The following is a 21,486-nucleotide window of genomic DNA, read 5'->3' on the forward strand; positions in this document are numbered from 1 at the left end:
TTGCAGCCAAAGGCGGTAGTAGCAGCAAAAACTGACCTGAACAACATTTTGTAAATTTGTAGAATTGAACAATCCATGTCAAGTTTTTATGCAATAATGCCCCATGTTCAATCTGCCTCAATGAGTCCATGTGTTTAGAGATGGCCAATTGTCAGAACAACAGTCACATCCGCTTCGTTTGCTACAGGTCATGGTTAAGGATTAATATCTTCATGTGAGTCAGAATACAGGTCACAGCCTTGTTATGTACAGGCCATGGTGATACAGAAAGTATTCGGAATATAATTAACATATATGGAAAATATTTCAACCCTCAACAGATGAGGTACCCATTCATGTGACTAATCACAATTTGGTGGAGCATTTCATTATTGACTTGTGCATTGATGAGGTCAGGCATCCTATCAGTTCCCTGTGTTTACACCTATAAACTTGAATTGGCATAAAGGTCCTTTCAGGTTTATCTCACTATAGGAAGCTGAAAGCCTTTTCAGTCACGCAATTTTGAATTTCTAAAAGCTATCATAAATAATGAGTGATAATACATCCAAATTGTCTGTGACATGAGGTAACAATGTCCTCTTTTACTTTTGCAGGATCACCAGTTCATCCAGTTGTGTGGAAAATTCTATTTCTTGTGTTAGTGCTACAGAGCATGGACGATGCATAGTTCATACGACCTCACGATGCAAACCCGGGACGCCGGGGAACGTCCCTTTAAATCCTTCCCTCATCACCCGTCTGCCCAGATTCCCACAACCTTCTATGGAGGTCATATGAGCAACCCCTTCTCAAACTCGGGCTACATGTCCCAGACTCCTTCTAGTTGTGGTATGCAGCTTCCAATCAGTTCAGCACACGATCTAAGTAACGGCCAGAACCTGTCATCATGCAGTGGGGGTCAAGGTCTTCAGATGTCACACGGATCCTCAGACCCTTCCCAAGGACTACATGGTATGGGTTTGCCATTGATGACAAAGTCTGAAAAGATGGAGCAAGATCCGTTTGGAAATGGAAGCAATGTTTCTCCAAATGCATCTTCAAGTTCAATTACCTCTGGGTCAAGTCCGCCACATTCAAATCTTGGTGAAGACCTCAAAGATGATGATGGCTCCTTCAAAATGCCCCCAAAGAAACGGCCCCTGAATGTACCAGACACACAGAAAGATGCTCTTTACTGGGAGAAACGGAAGAAGAACAATGACTCGGCAAAACGATCTCGTGAAGCTCGGCGTATGAAAGAAGAACAGATTGCATTGAGAGTTGTCTACCTCGAACAAGAAAATCTACAACTTCGTACTGAGGTTTCACTGCTAAAGAGTGAAATTGAGAAGCTACGATGTATGTTGTATAATGGCTGACATTATGATTGAGCCAAGAGTGAGATATTTGAAAAGTGGCAACGTGCATAGGACAGCATTGACAGCATAAACAGCCACATAAATACAAACCATCCAAGGATGGAAAACGAGAGTGACTCAGGAAATCAAGCGTTGCTGAAATTGACATCAGTAATGAGCATAGATCTTCAAGATTTGTGAACTGTTGAGACTATCAATGCAAAACCCAAAACTCAGGAATTATTCCAAGATTTGTTAAATGTCCATCATTCTCTATTTTCTGTACTACACCAATGTTTTCTGAAATATATAACCTACTACCTCAGTCATTCCTTTATGAATGTTTGCAATGTGTGTATGGAAGCTGAAATGTACGTGTTTTGAAATGGACAACTGCTCATGTGTGCTTGTGGTTTAAATGATGTATAAATTTTCATCTAATCTAGACTTATTTTATGAATCTTGTGCATTTTGTTTTAACTGCATGGAAATGAAGATTGGTTTGCATATTTATCAACCTTAGCAAAATATGAAATACTAATTTCATTACAACAATTTGTTTGATAGGACACAGAGTTTATTTATCATTTAAAAGATGACATTTGTGAACAGTAAGTCTGCTGAAAGTGCTAATATATGTTTGGAACATGTTATTAATTTTATTATAATCTTGAAAAATGGATGCATTTATGTAATATCAAATCATGAAGAATAAATCACTAACTAACTGGATAGGATTAATTAAAACTCAGTAATGAATCATGAAATTAAAACTAAATACCAAATAAGCATCACAATTAATGTTTTACCAATACTGCCAACAATTACCATTTGTACTAGAAGAATTATTACTTGTTTAAGCAATACTACTTAAGTTTCTTATTGAAGGTGATAAAGTTCATCTTATTACGCTATGGTGTTAGAACATTAGAATACAATTCTAGTGAGTTTTAGATGGGACTTTATTGTGATGCAAATGTAGGGAGAATTGTTATAGACATCTACATTTGTCTGTGTTTCTGTTCAGGTTTTGACATGAATTTGCATGTTTGCTTGAAATAAAACTTTTATGCATAGATTTCTCCTTTTGTTTTGAATTGTCAATCTCTTATTTTTATGTAGCTTCTGATAAATTTTAACTGATACTGGAATTGATTACCATCTTACTTGAGATGATTACTGAATATGATCTTATAACTTCTCAATACAAAATAATAGTTCAGTAACTGACTGGAATAGAGTGGCCTCCATGGTCTAGTGGAGAGAGCTTAACGTGGGGTGGTGCGATCCCTGGTTGTGGCATACCAAATGTTAAAAGATAAAACTTCTTACACTGTCTGCTTGGCACCGAGGTGAAAAAACCAAGGACTATTGGAACCAGAGTCAATATATTGTGTCTGAATGGGGTATCCATATTAAACTGTGGCATGGTATCTCAGTGGGATAGCACTATGATACCAGCATTAGTCCCAACATTAGTCCCAATACCAGCATTAGTCCTGACATTTGTCCCGACATTAGCCCCGATACCAGCATTAATCCCAACATTAGACCCGACATTAGTCCCGATACCAGCATTAGTTCAAGCAGCCACACACATACACACACATGAATGCAAGTTGCCATATAAATTCAGTAATCCTGAATGTGATGTTAAACCCAATTTCACAACATCTCGCATAAAGGAATGAAAGAGTGGGGGTAGTGAAAAGGGATTACACATTGTACCCATGTGGGAAATCAAGGAATGAAAGAAGAAACAAGCTATAATGATGCAGGACATGAGGGCCAACCAACAACAAATGTGTTACGATAAACACATGCTTATGATTGTGCAATGGACTCCATTATTTGAAGCGATGTCTTAAGGTTGGTTGGTTGGTTTGTTGCTTAATGCCGCACTCAGCAATATTCAAGCTATATGATGGCAGTCTGTAAATAATCGAGTCTGGACCAGACAACCCAGTGATTAACAGGAGCATCAATCCACACAAATGGGATCGATGAAATGCATCAACCAAGTCAGCGAGCCTGACCACCCGATCCTGTTAGTCACCTTTTACGACAAGCATAGTCACCTTTTACGGCAAGCATAGGTTGCTGAATCTTCACGGGTCTTAAGGTTGAATAAAAGGTTTTGTGACTTTTGTTTACATAGGTTCAAAGACATCTATTTATAAAGAAAGATGCATCTCAGAAAGAACTTCTACAAAATTTCAAGCCATCAGAAGAGTATCTAAGTAAGGACAAGAATTTATGGATGAACAACTTCTTTATAACAAGAGTGACGTTTTGGTGTAGGTTTTAACACTGTTATCAAACAAGTGATATACAGAGTATGGTTGACGAGTATCTATCTACTCTACTGTATAAACATTGCCTCCTACCTGTATATATTCTTGACAACCATACTCTGTCTATCACTTGCTTGATAACGGTGTTAGAATCTACACCGAAACATCGCTCTTAATTGTAATAAAGAAGTTGTTTATCCATAAATTTCTATCCTTACTTAGAACTTCTAAATGCCTATCAGAAGAAGAACATCTGTTCAGCATCTAACTTCAGATCGCTGATCAACTCCATGGACATGAACCGTTTACAACATCTCGTTTTCAAGAACGTTTAACTTTGCTTTCTACCAAGACACCCATTACAATGAAAGTGAAAGGTAAGACATGCGATTACATGTCCATCAGTAACGACACCTTTGAGCCTTCCTGAAAGGTACATTTGTAACACTTTGAGGGGATAATATCAGCCCCCAACAGGGACTAATTAGTCTGCATTCACCTTCCATTGTATACAGGAAAGCCAACAATGGTCCGATGCACACAGTAAGAAATGACAGCTTTTACAGTGGAATGGCCTGAAGGTTTGCCTAGGGACATAGGCTTCAGTGTAAACTGGTTTGGTAGGTGTAGAACCCTCAGGGGAAACCCAGGTATTGGCAAATATTGGTGGTCAGGCCACCATGAAATGGAATTTCGGATAAGCATGAAAATATCCTTTGCAATCTCTTTGAAGGCCTTCAATCAGATTGGAACTGTTTGTGGTTGAGTTTATTTGATTGGGTCACCATTATGTGAAGGATTAAATTGCACTGTGGGTGAGGATGTGATGGATTGATCAACTTTGGAGGCTGCAAATGAAATGTCATTTGATGCACTGTATCAGATGGTGCTGATTTCATTGTTCTATATTCTCGTACTACATTTAAGGCTAGTAAGTGGCTATTAAAAGTGTCTCAAGGTTGGAAATTGTGAAAAAAATTCCTAAAACAGAAGAAAAAGGGTTAAATGTTGTCCTGCTTCAGATGACAATACAATGGGGAAATTATACAGGCGGTTTGGATGTTCTTTTTACTGCATCAATGCATCATATTGTTTTAATAGGCATTTTCATTATTTTGAAAGTCTTAACCAGCAAGTGTAAGGCTGTTCTTCTTTGAAAGCAAATGGAAGGTAATTTCTGACACCCTATTCAATGTCAATATGTAGTCCTCGAAATAAAGTTATGTACCTAATTCTATACGGGGACCCTCAACAGAGAAGGGGATGAGTAGAGGTTGCTAGAGCTGAGAAGGGGAGGAGTAAAGGTTGCTAGAGCTGAGATGGGGATGAGTAAAGGTTGCTAGAGCTGAGAAGGGGAGGAGTAAAGGTTGCTAGAGCTGAGATGGGGATGAGTAGAGGTTGCTGGAGCTGAGAAAGGGATGAGTAGAGGTTGCTAGAGCTGAGAAGGATATGAGTAGAGGTTGCTAGAGCTGAGATGGGGAGGAGAAAAGGTTGCTAGAGCTGAGATGGGGAGGAGTAAAGGTTGCTAGAGCTGAGAAGGATATGAGTAGAGGTTGCTAGAGCTGAGAAGGATATGAGTAGAGGTTGCTAGAGCTGAGAAAGGGATGAGTAGAGGTTGCTAGAGCTGAGAAAGGGATGAGTAAAGGTTGCTAGAGCTGAGATGGGATGAGTAAAGGTTGCTAGAGCTGAAAAGGGGAGGAGTAGAGGTTGCTAGAGCTGAGAAAGGGATGAGTAGAGGTTGCTGGAGCTGAGAAGGGGATGAGTAAAGGTTGCTAGCACTGAGAAGGGATTGAGTATTAAAGTTGCTAGAGCTGAGAAGGTGATGAAGTATTTAAGTTGCTAGAGCTGAGAAGGATATGAATAAAGGTTGCTAGAGCTGAGAAGGGGATGAGTAAAGGTTGCTACAGCTGGGAAGGGGATGAGTATTTAAGTTGCTTGAGCAGAGAAGGGTATGAGAATTGAAGGGGTTCGATTGTTGTGTTAAATATTTTCTCTAGGGTCTTTGTCAGGTAATGACCAGTCATTCCATGGTGAGAAACACATAAGAGTCTTATTTTCATATGAGTCAATTTTGACAACCTTTGAAAACTGAACAAAACATGTCATAATGAAGACTGCAACACCATGGTAATTTGAAATATTTGCATTGAATACAACAGGGGATTATGAGTGTTAAATCCTCAGTATTAGGCAGGTATCTGCTCAAAGGCCAACAGAAGGAGGACTTCTTTGAATGACGAAAAGTCTGAGGCTAGTCTATTCACAGTGGGATTAAAGTCAACAGGTCAATTATGCCAGTGAAGTCTATCAGAGATAGCATCTCCAGACAGCTGTGAGGACAGGGATGTAGATAGTAGCCTGGCTATTTCAGCATATTAGGGGATAATGGGTGCTTTCCTGGTAACAGGGATATGAGTATTTGGGCACAGACCTTACAGAGTCTGAAGGACCAACCATATATTATCGTATTAGATGTAATAAGCGCCCAGGGCGGTCTCAAAATTAGAAATAGGGGGCTCTTATTAGAATATTATTTTGGTGAAAAAAAAACAGAGTTGAAAGATAAATTTCGTGGTTTATTGTGACAGCCTGAAATGTTCATGTACGACAGATATATTTTTTCCAGAATTTGATTGCTCATAACTAAGGGTGCATATAACACACGAGTGTGTATTATACGCGAATTAAAAAGTCTTCCGATTGATCAATGAACAGATCAATCGGAAGGGGTGCTAATTGGTATTGTTCACTAGCCAATATATCAGCAAATATCGCCTTGGGCGCTTATTAGAGCGGGGCGCTTATTACGTTGAATACGGTATATTAATAATCTTGATGGAGGGGCTGGGAGTTTTATGTGAGACATAACTTTTTCACCACCGCTTCAAGAGACACTTTTCGTCCTCCAAAAAGGACAAAAAGTAGTAGCTGCACAATTTGCTTTGTACTAAAAAACACTAAAACAATTTTTTAAGACAACCAGCCTTTCAAGCGATATGTGCAAGAAATTAAGATTTATAAAAGATTTTTTTCACCAAGAAAAATCAAAGCTGTCTCCACTGGGAGAGAGTTCTACAAAGCACAGGGACATACTTGGGTCTCTTTTAAGTTAGAAATATGTATATCATAATGGACACTCCTTTCCAAGCAGAACTTGTTGCTTTCGGGAATATAGTTTTGGAAATTTCTTCTGCCCCAAACCAGTGGTCTTATGTTTTTTCTGAAACTCCATCGAGTTCAGAAACATGAATGAAATGTCTTTTGATAAAACAATCATCACAGACACAAAGTACAAGATCCATATCTTTTGTCACATTTTATTTTGAAAATAACAAAGATGATGTTTTTTTATCAAATCTTTTTATTGCAAAATATATTCAACTCAAACCTGTTGTTCAAAATGTCCTTAGATTAAAAGGCCAAACATTAGACAAAAAATATCCAGATCCATTTTTTGTGGTCTATGTAATTTATCTAACTGGATTATATTTGTCGTAAAAAAAGCTTTTTATTGCAAAAACACATTCAACAACACAATCAAACCTATATACGGGTTCTTACAACATCCATTTTAAAAAAAAGAAGAAATAATTAATGCAGCATATTCATAGCAGAACACTATATATAGTTGATAGATATGTGATACAGACAGAACAATTAGAAACATATTCATTGATGTAAGACACTCATTTCCTTCCAACTGACATGATACTAATCTCAGCATAGTCTTGAACATTTAACATGAACAGTAGGGGACGAAAGCTATCTCCCTGCCCCCTGCCAGTGTGCAAACATACTTCAGTAAGAGGTATACACCAAGCTTGGGAGGGTAGGAATGCCCTAGGGTAATGTTACATAACCGTCCATTTCCTCATCAATGTCCAGCCATTTGGTCAGTGGGTAATCCCATAGGGGAATGGCTGACCAGTGTCCATACAGGCCTGTGTAATCACTGTCTGTTTCCTGCCCATAGATCTTGGTAGGAAGGAAGGGCCAGGGAACAACAGTGTCTGGTATCAGCAATAGAATAAAGACAGCATGACATGGTTAGTGTGACCATAGCTGACTTGGTTAATCTCATCCCTGGTGTGAGGAACACTCCAACTTGTAAATAAGTTGCAAAAAATACTAACCATTCTTTTTGCTTAATCTTCATTGAGTGAGCAAGTGAGGCAGTTGGGTTTGACGCAACTTTGAGCAGTATTTCTCTTTTAAGTATGTAGATCCTGGATTTGAAATAGGGGTAGCATTGTTCCTAAGTAATAATGTATGAAAATATATGTGGTGACACAGGTGAAACATGTCTTCACAAAACAGGGTATGCATCCCCTGCTGTAGTCAGTCTTACAGACCCTGATACAAATATATCCAATACAGCCCATGCAAGTCTATAATGTTTGGCAAGTCTAGATTACTGCAGTATCAGAAAATGAAGAGTGTCTCTGGGCTCCTTTTTATTTTATTTTTATTAAGATAATTAAACAACAGTTTTCTTTGGTCGATATGTTCATTAAAGAGACTGGATGTTAGTCTGAATCAGGCAGTGACAACAAACCTAGTCAATGTCAAATGTGTATTTGAAACATATATTTAAGAAATGAAATACATCACGATAAAATTCCCTGTTTGGTTATAAAACATCTTGAAATGGCTGTCACAAATGCTCCCTTAATGTAGGCCTAGAGGTATAAAAAAAATTTGTCCTCATATTTCACAAACAAAACATTTGTTTGGCTATGTTGGATACTGTGAAATAAAGTGTTTGAGTGCGTGAGTGTTTGAGTGCGTGATAGTTTGAGTGAGTGAGTGTTTGAGTGAGTGAGTGTTTGAGTGAGTGAGTGATGGCAGGGAGCCATCTGAGGTTTCAGCAACACCACTGGGGGGATCAAGTTTGACTCCGACCGACTCACAGGAAGTTCTCATATGTGTCACAAGGCCCCGAGGGCACGGCCAGCAGAAAGGGTGCAGCTTGGGGGAAATAATCACCTTACTTTAATCAGCAACATACCTTGAATTGTCAAGTGCCTCTTGAATCTACCCAACCCAAACTTTCACCTCAAGCTGGCATCTCAGTGTTTGAATTTTATCCTTTTAAGGGTTTGTGGTCAAATTAGGGAGTAGCAGTCATCATTTGCTGACCAAAGGTCAGGATGCCGTGTAAAGATTAGATAGAGTCTACTGGTTTATTTACGAATACAATTGTTACATACTCATCGCCAAAATAAATGCACACCTGTTCACAAAATATATTTTGTGAATTTATACAGTTGAATGATCATTTATGTGACTGAGTGAAATGTTTAACAAGCTAACAAAATCTAGAATGATTTGGATGAAAGAAAACCCAATTTGAAAATACAGTAAACTAAGTTTTTAATGAACTCAAAGGGACCACTTATTTTAATTTTAATTAATTTTAAAAACAAGCCAATCAACACAAGGGGTCGCGCAAGACAAAGAACATAAGACAGGCAATGACACAACACAACCTGTCACCCCTTATACCCGGGAGGAAAGCCTGAAGTGATGCAGGTCTCAGACGTTTACCACTTCGGTGAAACCCACGAGCACGGGTATGGTGCTGACAAACCTAAAAACATAATTGGGGCGAACCGGGATTGGAACCCGCAATCCTAGGTTTCTGGCGTGCCCAAGGGACGCAACTCTGCACAGCAAATCGCGGCGCCTTAGACGACTGGGCCACCCGTGCCCCCTTATATTTCAGAGATTAAATGATAACCCACATGGTGGTAAAACTATCACGTTTACTTCAAACATCAAAACATATTGTGTATATTTCTTTTTTAAACAAGAGTCATCAGAAGATGATCCCCCCGGCCCCTACAAATTTGAAAGAACAAATTATCTGCCTGTTAAGTCCACTGGATGAAGAATTTCTATCTGATCTGTCTGTCAGTATACATGAGTAGTTATTGAGCTATCAAAACAATACCATGCAATTGGGATTTGGAACCTTGTAATTCTATGTCAGGTACACACCAACATGAAGTCAAACTTGTTGCCAGGGAAACGGAAAAAATATAAATTCTAACAATCCCTAAATAGCAAAAGGCACCAGATGACAAACTGGTCATATGTGTGCATAGTTTCAAGGAAGAATACCTATTTGTTTTAAAGATGTAGTCAAAGTCAAACTTCTTGCCATGGAAACAGGAATAATACATCTAAATTCCTTAATAGCAAAAGGCACCACTTCAACCCCTGAGTAATACATGTTCCAAGTTTGATTAAACACTTTTAAACAGTTTTTTAGTGCTGCTCCAGAAACAACACCTACCAACATTTCAGCAAAGTCTAACTTGTGTCCATGGATACACGGAAAAATGAAATTTTAAAACATTCCTAAATAGCAAAAATAAAAATTTGAAAAATTACAAAATAGCAAAAGACACCGCTTCAGCATGTGACTGATACATCTTTCAAGTTTCTATCAAATATACTGAATGGTTTTCGAATTCTGCCTCAGAAATGAACCCCATCCCCAATGAAGTCTATGTCCAACTTCTTTCCATAAAAATTTAAAAAATTAAAATTCAAAAAATCCCAAAATATCAAGAGGCACCACTTCAGTATGTGACTGATAGATTTGCCAAGTTTCGATCAAATACACTGAATGGTTTTCAAGTTCTGCCCAGGAAAAGGAAATGATTACGGACAGACAGACAGACAGACGGATGGACAGACAGACAGACTGGCTGATCGTTATATCCCCCGCATTATATGCCTGGGGGATAAAAAAACTATAAGATATGTAAATTTGGGAAGAAAATCACAAATATACATTTTCTTATTTCAACCCAGTTTAGTCTGTCATGCAGAACCTGAAACAAATATATCCAATACAGCCTATGCAAGTCTATAATATTTGGCAAGTCTAGATAACTGCAGAACAGGAAAATCGGATAATGAGAAAGTCTCTGGGCGCCTTTATATTTTATATTTGATAACTATAATTTAGCAACATTTTTTTCTGTATAATATGTAAATTTCAGAGACTAGATGTTAGTCTTAACCCTGTTGTCATGACAGTGAACCACAATGAACCTGTCTCCCTTTTGCCTCTCAAACAAACTGCAAATGAAGACCCCACATAAATCAGGTTTGACGTATCGCATGCTCTCTCCCCGTAACAGGGTATGCATGAACAGCAGCATCATGGGGTACTAATGGCCCTTACACTGACCAGGCATGCTGACCACAAGTGTGCTGGAGCTGCCCAGTGGGTGGGCTGTGACCAGTAGTGGTCAGATTACCGCTGGAGGTAATGGTCCGCACTGATTGTCAACACTGTTACGGAGATGGCCAACACAGGGCTGCTGTGGGTACACATGTGTGCATTCCTCTTACATCGTGGGGATGGTCTAGGGTAAATCAGGCAACAATTATAGAGAAAATGATGCTGTAAGGGAGAATTTAGGGGATTACTGGATTTGTCATAGATCTGGGGAGGCATATTTGATGGACTTGTTCTGGTTCAGTCTTTGCTGGAACACTTACATACCTCCTGCTGAAGGGCAGTGGTTTAGTACAGTAATATAGCTGGGATCTCTGAACATATGCTATACAAAATAATATGATGGTTGGATAAAATACTCCAATTGCACAATCAGTTATTTACTGAGGGTTTCTTTTTATTTCATATACCAGGTATAACATAAATGCCAGATCATAATAATAATAATAATAAGTCCATTTATACTGCTCCAGATTCCATTCACCAAGTTAATGCTCATGGCGCTACATAGTTTTAGCAAATAATGCTAATGAAAGGGGAGTAGAGTTGATAGTGTTGTCTGAAAAGGTGTGTTTTCAGCTGAGCCTTAAAGGATGAAAGCAATGGCAACATCTCAAGATCAGATGGTAGTTTGTTCCATAGCGAGGAAGCGCAAAACTGGAAAGATCTCTGACCAAAGGTTTTGAGACGGGTTTCCGGGACTTGTAACAGGTGGTCATTCTGAGAATGGAGAGATCTGGAAGGCTTGTATTTAGGCAGTAGTTCGGTGAGATATAATGGGGCTGTTTCCGTGTAGCATTTGTAGGCCAGGGTTAGAATTTTGAAACAGATTCCATTGGGCGAAAAGGCAAATTAGAGGTGAAAATGAAGTGAATGGATCACTGAAAATCAGTGATGACACCATGTGAACAGAGTAAGCATATCCTGCTCTGCTACATTATGTTTTACCTTGAAGGATATTTTGTATGCCCCGCTTTCAAATATAAGCATTTTACCAAGTTGATCTTCAAAACAAGCTCTTTCTCTTGTAGGAAACTCTATTCATGAGTGCGCGAATGGATGAAGAGTCTTGGTGATATATCTGTATTTGATGGTGATTCCAGGTGAGACTTAGTCTCCAGAATACAGGGCCCAAGCAACTGATAGTGGCTGTAAGGTGCGACCACATGGATTGGGTGGGCAGGTTAAGTGACATGCATGTCATTTGTACGTCATTGGCTTAGATCATTTCACCCAATATTGATCACTGGATTGATCAGACTCAATTATTTTCAGGCTGCCATCATATAACTTGAATATTGCTGAGTGAATAATGGTCAAAAATAGATTTCTCAATATGGCTGTTGTGGTGGCCATATTGAAAATCTGATTTGAACCTCTTAAACAATGAACTAAAAACCAAAAACAATGATTATCTTTGATATATCCATACAAATGAACCCATTTTTCACAAGTGATTGAATATTGTTTTATGCAACAGTCAGCAGTATACAAACTACTTTACAGCAACCTGTAAATAATTTGGTTGGACAAACCAGGGATTGATAGCATGAGCAACATCCATGCTGTAAGTTCATGATGACACACAGCCAACCAGGTCAGACACTATAACCACACCTCTGACAATCATGGGGTATTGCTCTTCCTAAGATTGGGTGTGTGACAATGATAACTATCATACAGAAATCCAGAACTGTCACCTTTATATTCTTTTTCTCACTCCTATTAAAAAGATTTGCATTTCACTTAGAACAATTAATCCAACATTTGACCAACTAATTATTTAGATTGAGTGAGTGAGTGAGTGTGGTTTTACACTGCTTTTAGCAATATTCCAGCAATATCACAGCATGAGACACCATTAATGGGCTTCACACATTGTACCCAAGTCTGGTTACGAACCCGGGTCTTTGACGTGACGAACGAACACTTTAACCACTACGCTACCTGATCACCCAATGATTTAGAGAGTGAGTGAGTTGGGTTGATCATGGTAGGATGATACAAGAAGAGGGCTTCACACATTGCACCCATGTCGGTTACGAACCCGGGTCTTTGGCGTGATGAGTGAACACTTAAACCACAAGGTTACCCAACCGCCCCAAAAGACAATTAAAAAAATATGTCTTCCATATAAATCGCCTCATGAGGAATTCAACAATCCAGGTTGAACCCTAACACCATCAAAGACCTGTTATCCCACAGCAGTGGACAGCAACAGCCCGTGGTCACTGATTGGTCATTTCCTGCGGCAAGAACACAACTGACCACACTCCTGGAACCCGTCCTTGTTTACACTCACAACAATATTAATTGATGCCTTAATTACATCAACCCTGAGCAGAAATTTGAAAACTAGGACCATCCTGTTTTGAGTTGTGCAACACAAGAGGTTGTGATTGTTTCCCGTGGGGTGGTCGGGGAGGCAGGTGGGACGCATGCGCCAGACAAAGACAGGTTTTATGCTTCATTGCAACTAAAACAAAGCTAGCTTGATTAGGAGAACAATTACTGAGTGAAGGTAAATACTGACAGGGCTGGCTGGCTGGAGATAAGGGTTCTAGATTTAGAAGATAACATGGTGTGTTTTGGAACCTGATTTATTACTGTCAGATGGCCGTTGGAGAAATCTTGACATGGTCTACAACTTCTTATTTCTGGAAAGTTTTAATTACTGCTGTATTTATTATTGAATGGGTTGGTAGCTCCTGCAACATTCCAGCAAAGGACACAAAGAATGGGCTTCACAAATTGGATGTTTGGGTATCGATGATTTGTTGATTCAAATGGCAATGATCGTTGCTCGCCGTAACAAGTCGAACACAGTCTTTGCCATGAGCATGAACACCCAAAGCACTTGACTTCACGACACTCCATGTAGTTATTGAGCATTGTTTTTTACAAATAGAATAGAATTCTAAAATAACAACTTTCTTACATTTCTTACAAATATATTAAAAATGGCAGGAACAGAAACACATATTTATAGTATTTGGGATGCCACATGTGATTGAGGAAATATAGATCTATGCAGTTCTAGTTATGTTCTTCCTACAGTTTCTGACACTGATGACCTCCACAAATACTAGATATGTCCTTCCTACAGTTGATGACACTGACAACTTCAGCAAATACTAGGTATGTCCTTCCTAAAGTTGATGACACTGATGACCTCCACAAATACTAGATATGTCCTTCCTACAGTTTCTGACACTGATGACCTCCACAAATACTAGATATGTCCTTCCTACAGTTTCTGACACTGATGACCTCCACAAATACTAGATATGTCCTTCCTACAGTTTCTGACACAGATGACCTCCACAAATACAAGGTATGTCCTTCCTACAGTTGATGACACTGACAACTTCAGCAAATACTAGGTATGTCCTTCCTACAGTTGATGACACTGACAACTTCAGCAAATACTAGGTATGTCCTTCCTACAGTTGATGACACTGACAACTTCAGCAAATACTAGGTATGTCCTTCCTACAGTTTCTGACACTGACAACTTCAGCAAATACTAGATATGTGCTTCCTACAGTTTCTGACACTGATGACCTCCACAAATACTAGATATGTCCTTCCTACAGTTTCTGACACTGACAACTTCAGCAAATACTAGATATGTGCTTCCTACAGTTGATGACACTGATGACCTCCACAAATACTAGATATGTCCTTCCTACAGGAAAACACTTTTCTCCTAAAATTAGATACTTTCTCCTGTCCTAAAGTACAGCTTAGAAATCCCCGCTACCTCAATAACCCTAGCTGACTGAATGATCCTGGCGCGAAGTCCTTCATTAATCAGCCGAGATCTATGATACAATGTCCAAGTGGTGGTCATTCATCATCTGTCATCTACAGGATATAAATCACCCCGTTGACCATGATAAGGACATTGAGTGACCACTACAGGCAAGGACATTCAGCGTCTATTACACAACATACCGCCATGTCACTGAAACTCGGGTCACTGTTGATAACTTCACCTACGTATGAATAAGGAGGTTGTTTTCAGTTTGGTCCAAGCTGACGTACTGCACAGTTTTGATGCATGGTGTCTCACATGAATGATTGATTTAGGCCTGTAAATTGATGTGCATGTACTGCAATCACTTATAACTTTATCCTATTTTAGTGTTAAAAATGTTTGGGTGTTTGTATGTGTGAGTTTGTATGTAAGTATCTCTCCTCTATTGTTTGTATGTCATGTTACATTCTTGTTGTGAACCATGTTAATTTATTTAACATAATTATATAATTATTGCAATTTCTTAAAACAACACTATTCTTCATTGTCCATGATTTAAGAAAAATTGAAACAATATATTACATTTTATTACACTGATGTGAAATATTATCTTCGAGGGAAACAAAAAGCTTAGCCAAAATGGGGATGAAAGTTTGAAAATTTTGAAAATTACAAACTATAAAAAATATGTCATCAATATGCCCAGCACACAGGCGTCATGTGCAATGGTTGTTGCACATCTCCTACTTGATTTTTTACAGACCGCCATCATATTGCTGAAATATTGCTGAGTGCGACGTTAAACAACAAACAAACTTAAAATAGGGTTATGATGGTTGTTGTGCTGACATTGCTTTACAAACAAATTCAAATACATGTTTAATGAAACGTTGGAAAGTAATGGCAGATCTATTTCTTGAATGGAATAGAAACAGAAGATTCATAGTGCATAAGAATGATATTAATAGTTCTAAAAGGTACCAAATCTGAGTTTGAACATACTTGCTGATTTCGATGTGTGACTATATCTGTACTGCATGGTATTCTGCCCCAAGGCTGTAGCATATGTCATTAAAATTTCCCAAAATGGAATGAAAAGTTTCCCATTTTACATTAATATATATAACTGATAGCTAATGTCATTTCTTTGTAGAAATAACCTGTATTTCACTGATAACCAGACGAATAAATAGAAAGAGGTTGTTATGGCTAGTTATATATCATGCGTTGAATGCAATCTCGAAACTTTAAAAAATCCCAAATTTGAACAAAACAATTTTTTTTTCAAATTTGACTGGATAAATTCCTGGGGATAATTTCTGGATAAATACTTGTATAAACTCCCTGCAATAAAGTATATGTGAGGGGGATCGTTTAATTAATTTAAGACATTTAATTTTCTGGGCTGAAAATGGGACGAGTACAGGCTGCTGAAGCTGAGGCGGGGATGAGGAGTGGGATGGAATATAGGTGAAAGGTTTGTGAAATATATGCTCTGTGGTCTGTAAGAGAGACTATATACTTACTGGTGGCTAACTTATCAAGGGGCTTTATAATTTGTATTTTTTATAACAATCCTAATTTTTGCTCTTAATCATGACTATTCCTATAATAGTACTCCATCATATTGACGCACAAATGTACTGAAAATAATGACCCTCCCCTCATGCTTGTCATATTTTTTTATGACCCTCCCCATGTCCTTGTACATTTTTTTCATGACCCTCCCTGAAAGGACAAAGAGCAAAAAAGACAAAATGAATATTTGATGACTGTTTGATGACTGACTTGGTTTTGATACTGTGATAAATTGTGTCAAGAACCAAAGTTAATATCTTTATTTGTCGAACCCTGATCAACCAAACCACATCAACAGTCACCCACACTGAATCCTCAAAGTCTGGGGACAAACCATCCGAAACCACACCATTAGCTGGAGAAGACAATCTCTTACAAAGTCTTACACTTTTTACGATTTGTGTAGTAACACCAGCAGAGGCGGCTTGTTCTCCTACACGGCTCCATTGCTTAATGTTAAGCACAGAACCAGAATCTCCGTAATTTCAGATAAGATTCGAACCACACTGGGAAGGGTTTTATAATATTAGCGTCCTAAGCCTAATGTCCCAGAGACCTGCGTGGCAATATTACAGAGCCTTGCACAGCCCAATTATCTTTCTTGCTTAGATTATGCAAAAGTTGAACTCAGGCCAGGCACCCTTTAAATGAAGCCATAACATTAGACCATAAAGATTCACAGACAATACGGCTGGTTACAACTTTGGTAGGGTCGGTGCAACGCTCAGGACAGGGAAGAGTTAAACTTATGCAACGTTGTCACATTCTGTGCAACAACAATTAAGATTAGGCTTCTGGTTTGGGTGATGTTGGACAAAGTTGCCTTGAAATGGGTTGAGTTGAGGACATTTTCAATTAATTGTGTAACCTTGGTGCATTCTCTGCAATGGTAATAGCGATTCCGGGCAATATTATGAAATGTTGAGGAATTTAGTGTTTCTGGTCAATGAAGTCGAGGGCAATGAGAGTATCTGAGGTGAAATGTTAGGACTTCTTGGGCAATGAGATTTTACAGTATCAACATGTTACTGCACATTACGAAAACAATTATTTTGTTCACTAGGTTAAGTTAAGGTGAGCATCTATGTAAGCAAATCCATTTTTTCTTCAAAAATGTCATTTCTAGTAATATCCTTGTTATGTTCATTTCTTTCTCATCACACAATTCCACGATTAATTCAGAGATTTGTTTTGAGATGAACTAGAATTTTATATTTAAATTTAAATTATATTATAAAATCCAGGTGTCATTAAAGTAAATTTTATTAAAACTTAAAACTCATTTTCTACAGGAATAAAGATGTAAGAACGAATTTGACATTTCTCAAAAACATTGCACATAATAATTTCTTTCTTTAAATTGACAAGTTCAACTTTGCTCTGTGACTTTGAAATATAGTGAAAACTATAAACATACGGCAAACAATTTTGACATCGTGTTCGTTTGCCTTGAATTTCTTCTGTCAATACTCTAGCTGTACTCATTGACCCAAAATATTTAACGTGTTTCTTCAAAAAAATATTAAATACTTATAAAATTGTTCTGATATTTCTGGTTCTGATAATGGTCAATGCTGGATAATGTCTGTAACAGTGTTTAAAATACCCTCCTGTCTGACAGTCCGAAATGGCCTGTTTTTCTGACAGACCGTCAGTTTTTAAAAGTTGCACGCCCGATGGTCAAAAGTTAAAGTTACTAAGATAACCATTCACCAGTTCATTGCCATTTTTTTAGGTCTAACATTAAACAGTATTTTTCTTATGTTTACCCTTTTGTTATTTGTGTTCCGTATTCTAGAAAATTCTGGACTGACAACATTTTATCTAATCTAGTACCTTTCAATATTGCCAGTCCTGTTGAAATTTTGGGGAATTTTACTCACTGTCTCCAAATGACATCATAGAAACTGTAGTATCAAAGAACACATCTAAAATTCATTACAAGACTTATTTATTCGTGTATAATACGCACTCATGTGTTATATGCACCCTTAATTATGGGCAATCAAATTCTGGAAAATATATGGGTCGTGTATAATATGCACAGATTTTTCTTTTGTATCATTTCAGGCTGTCAGCATAAACCCTGATCTTTCACCTCCATTTTTTTTCTCACCAAAATTATATTCTAATAAGAGCCCCCTATTTCTTAATTTGAGAGCACCCTGGGCACTTATTACATTGAATACAGTAATATTTCGGAACATATCCTTACTCCTTCATCAGGGGAAGCTTACAAGCTGGTCCTGAAGGTGCCTTGGGGGGAGTCATGTCATGCTAAGTAAGTAAGCTAAAAAGGTGTTGAGGAAATATATATTTATCACTACATGTTTTGTTGGGTAACAGCCATTTTTTCTGTTTGATGTTGATGGAAAAGAATTGCTTTTGATGTTGATGGGCCATAGTTGGTCTGTTTGATGGTGAGAGCTTCTGATAGCTATGGATCCTCGTGGTATATTTCTGTTGGGGTTACGTCACGGACGAGTGGTCAGTGGGCGATGGACATTGTTACGACAGCTGTCAAGCACAACAGACCTCTCTCAAGATGTTATATCACCAACCGTAAACAAATTGTCCACATCTGAAATTGTTCAGGCAGATGCACTTACAAAACTTTCAGGGGCCCAAACGGAGAATTAATTGGCTCTATTCTTCTCCCCTGATCAAACATCCCACCCAGTTCTCTCCATGCAGATGGCCAAGTATTTTTAGATACAATACCAGGACCGCTGGATCATATTTTTAGAAGCGTTCACTCAATATGGGCAACCCTCGCTCTTCGTTTGCTCTCTTAGGGGACATGACACAATGATTGCGAAGACTTAGTACGTCTGCTTGATTACGCAGCCAACAATGACAACTGCAGAATACTTCTGACCTTCAACTGACCTCACAGACAGGGTGTAAACAGACAACACCTGCCTGCAATCCGTGAGATCGGGTCTTAATTTGCTCACGTCATTAGAATCATTTTAGGATAAATTTGGGATAGGATAAAGATTACAGGGCTAATGAAAATGAGATAGCTTAGAACCGAAGGAGGTATTTTGTTCCAGCAATTTGTCTGCCATTCTGTAAGGATGGCTGGATGGGTTTTGGCATGTCAACAGTCAATGCTTTCTACCGTGGGCCCTGTTATCCCGAAAAGGAAGACATTGGGCACGTGCTGACGATCGTCATGATGTAAGCCCTTACAGAGATATCGCGGTATAATAGACAGTCGTCTGGCTGACACTGAATGGAAAAGCCGTTTAACTGTGTAACTTGTCCGTTTGGACTAAATGATGGACAGAGGGAATCAGATTCAGCAATGACAGTGATATCTCAATGAATAATATCACTTGGAAAGTAGGAAAACTTGTTATTAGGGTTTTATTTGTACTGTGACGATATTTTATCATACATACATGAATATTTATCACTTTTGAAAACATGATATGAATGTGCATTTGAATAAGTGTGTTTGTAAATGTATTGGTAAATATATACATGTATATTTTTTTCTTTTTCGATAAATTGGTAAATTTGGTAAATTTCGATAAATTTCAATTTTGATGAATTGGTAAATTCTGAGTCTTTACTACCATAGTTCTATAAAAAATATCTTGCTGTCACAACCAGTATCATAGGCCATCAAATGGTCTTGCCTTTGATTTTATAAAGTCTTTGTATCTCTTTATACATTCTGGTCCAGCATCATCCTGGATGCCTTAACAGTTGCATAACAGGTATATGAAATATTAATAATAATACAAAGAAAATATATCCAGGTATATTTTTTCTTTTTCGATAAATCCATTTAGGAAAGCATTTTTTATGATACTGTCAAAGGTGACATTTACTGAACATGGACAAGATGAAAACTGAATTTAATGTCTTACAGAGCTTGGATGAATAAAATTGACAACCACACAACTCTGAGTGAATGTTTATTGGTTTTTATTTCACAGGAAATGTCAACATGATGAAAAAACATATTAAAATAAAGAAAACACAGACTTACGGCAGTCATATTTTAACGCCCATACTTAAACACAGACTTACGACAGTCTTATTATAACTCCCATACTTAAACACAGACTTACAACAGTAATATTATAACTCCCATATTTTAACACAGACTTACGACAGTCATATTGTAACTCCCATACTTTAACACAGACTTACGACAGTCATATTATAACTCCCATACTTTAACAATGACATATGTAAGTCATATTATAACTAGCATACTTTAACACAGACTTACGACAGTCATATTATAACTTTCATACTTTAACATAGACTTACGACAGTCATATTATAACTCCCATACTTTAACAATGACATATGTAAGTCATTACGGGTCACGTCAGAACGACCTTTCATCCGACCAATCAAAGCGTTGCTTACCAGATCATGAAAGTGACAGCCATGTGTTTTCTAATCATGCAACCTCGAAAACATATACACGGGGTATTCCGAACGACAGTTACAGCCCGACTTGTTATTAGTCATGTCAGTGGTCAGTCAAAGTTTGCGAAAGGTCGTTCTGACGTGACCTGTATGTAAGTCCTCAGATCTTTGTTTTGCAGCAGCGAGTACTTAGATCTGATTTTAATGAGATTGGAGGATATTATTTCACATATATTTTAAGTTTACATCTGGGATTGATCTATTGCCATTTGCCAAATGTGTTTTGTGAAACAGGCCCTCACGATGACAACATGCCGTTTCTCCTTACATTTGAAAAACATAAATGAGTTACCTTGATGATGTTCTGGAGAACATGGGCGTTGATGACGGCCGGGTGTTTGGCGTTCTGTCGGTATAGTTCAACCACCATCTCCACAGCTTTTTCAGAGAAGGGAACAAAGTTCATGGTTACCCAGTCCACCTGAAACACATTTCACATGTATTTTCAAATAACTGTCTAAATAAAAAAATAAAAAGTTTTCATAGAATTTTTTTTTTTAGACAGGTCTTCACATTTAAATGACTGCACACAATATCATGGATGCTGTTACCAGGAATTGATTTAAGATGGGACTACCTGATGGAGCGATTGACACAGGCTGATACCAGGTGTCGGGAGAGTGAGTGAGTGAGTTTAATTTTCAGTCCAATTGGCACTATTGCAGCCATATCGTGACTATCAAGGGTTAAACATAAAACATATTTTGAAACTTACCTGGGGGTATATAAAAATCTGCCAACGAAGGACAGTAAAATAACTAGACTTATCACAGAAAAAGATATACTGTATTCGACGTAATAAGC

The 21,486-nt window shown here is 38.0% G+C and overlaps 2 protein-coding genes across 3 annotated transcripts in view; one reads left to right on the forward strand and one right to left on the reverse strand.

Moving 5' to 3' along the window:
* LOC139445537 (protein MON2 homolog) overlaps positions 1-21,486 on the reverse strand; it is a 162,653-nt gene that overhangs the window by 35,284 nt on the left and 105,883 nt on the right. For both annotated transcript variants that reach the window (XM_071226680.1, XM_071226679.1), the window contains exon 10: positions 20,975-21,103. In XM_071226680.1, coding sequence (XP_071082781.1) covers positions 20,975-21,103 — 129 coding nt within the window. The remainder of the gene's footprint in view (positions 1-20,974; positions 21,104-21,486) is intronic.
* On the forward strand, positions 663-1,361 carry LOC139445538 (transcription factor ces-2-like). The gene has a single exon (XM_071226681.1). The coding sequence runs from the start codon at positions 663-665 to the stop codon at positions 1,359-1,361; it is 699 nt and encodes a 232-aa protein (XP_071082782.1).

The sequence above is a fragment of the Haliotis cracherodii genome, unplaced genomic scaffold (assembly GCF_022045235.1).
Source record: "Haliotis cracherodii isolate W230 unplaced genomic scaffold, xgHalCrac1.p SCAF_6, whole genome shotgun sequence".
In the NCBI taxonomy this organism is placed as follows: domain Eukaryota; kingdom Metazoa; phylum Mollusca; class Gastropoda; order Lepetellida; family Haliotidae; genus Haliotis; species Haliotis cracherodii.

Excerpts from the sequence above, each read along its gene's own strand:
- LOC139445538 (XM_071226681.1), top strand. The coding sequence starts at position 663 with ATGCATAGTTCATACGACCTCACGATGCAAACCCGGGACGCCGGGGAA.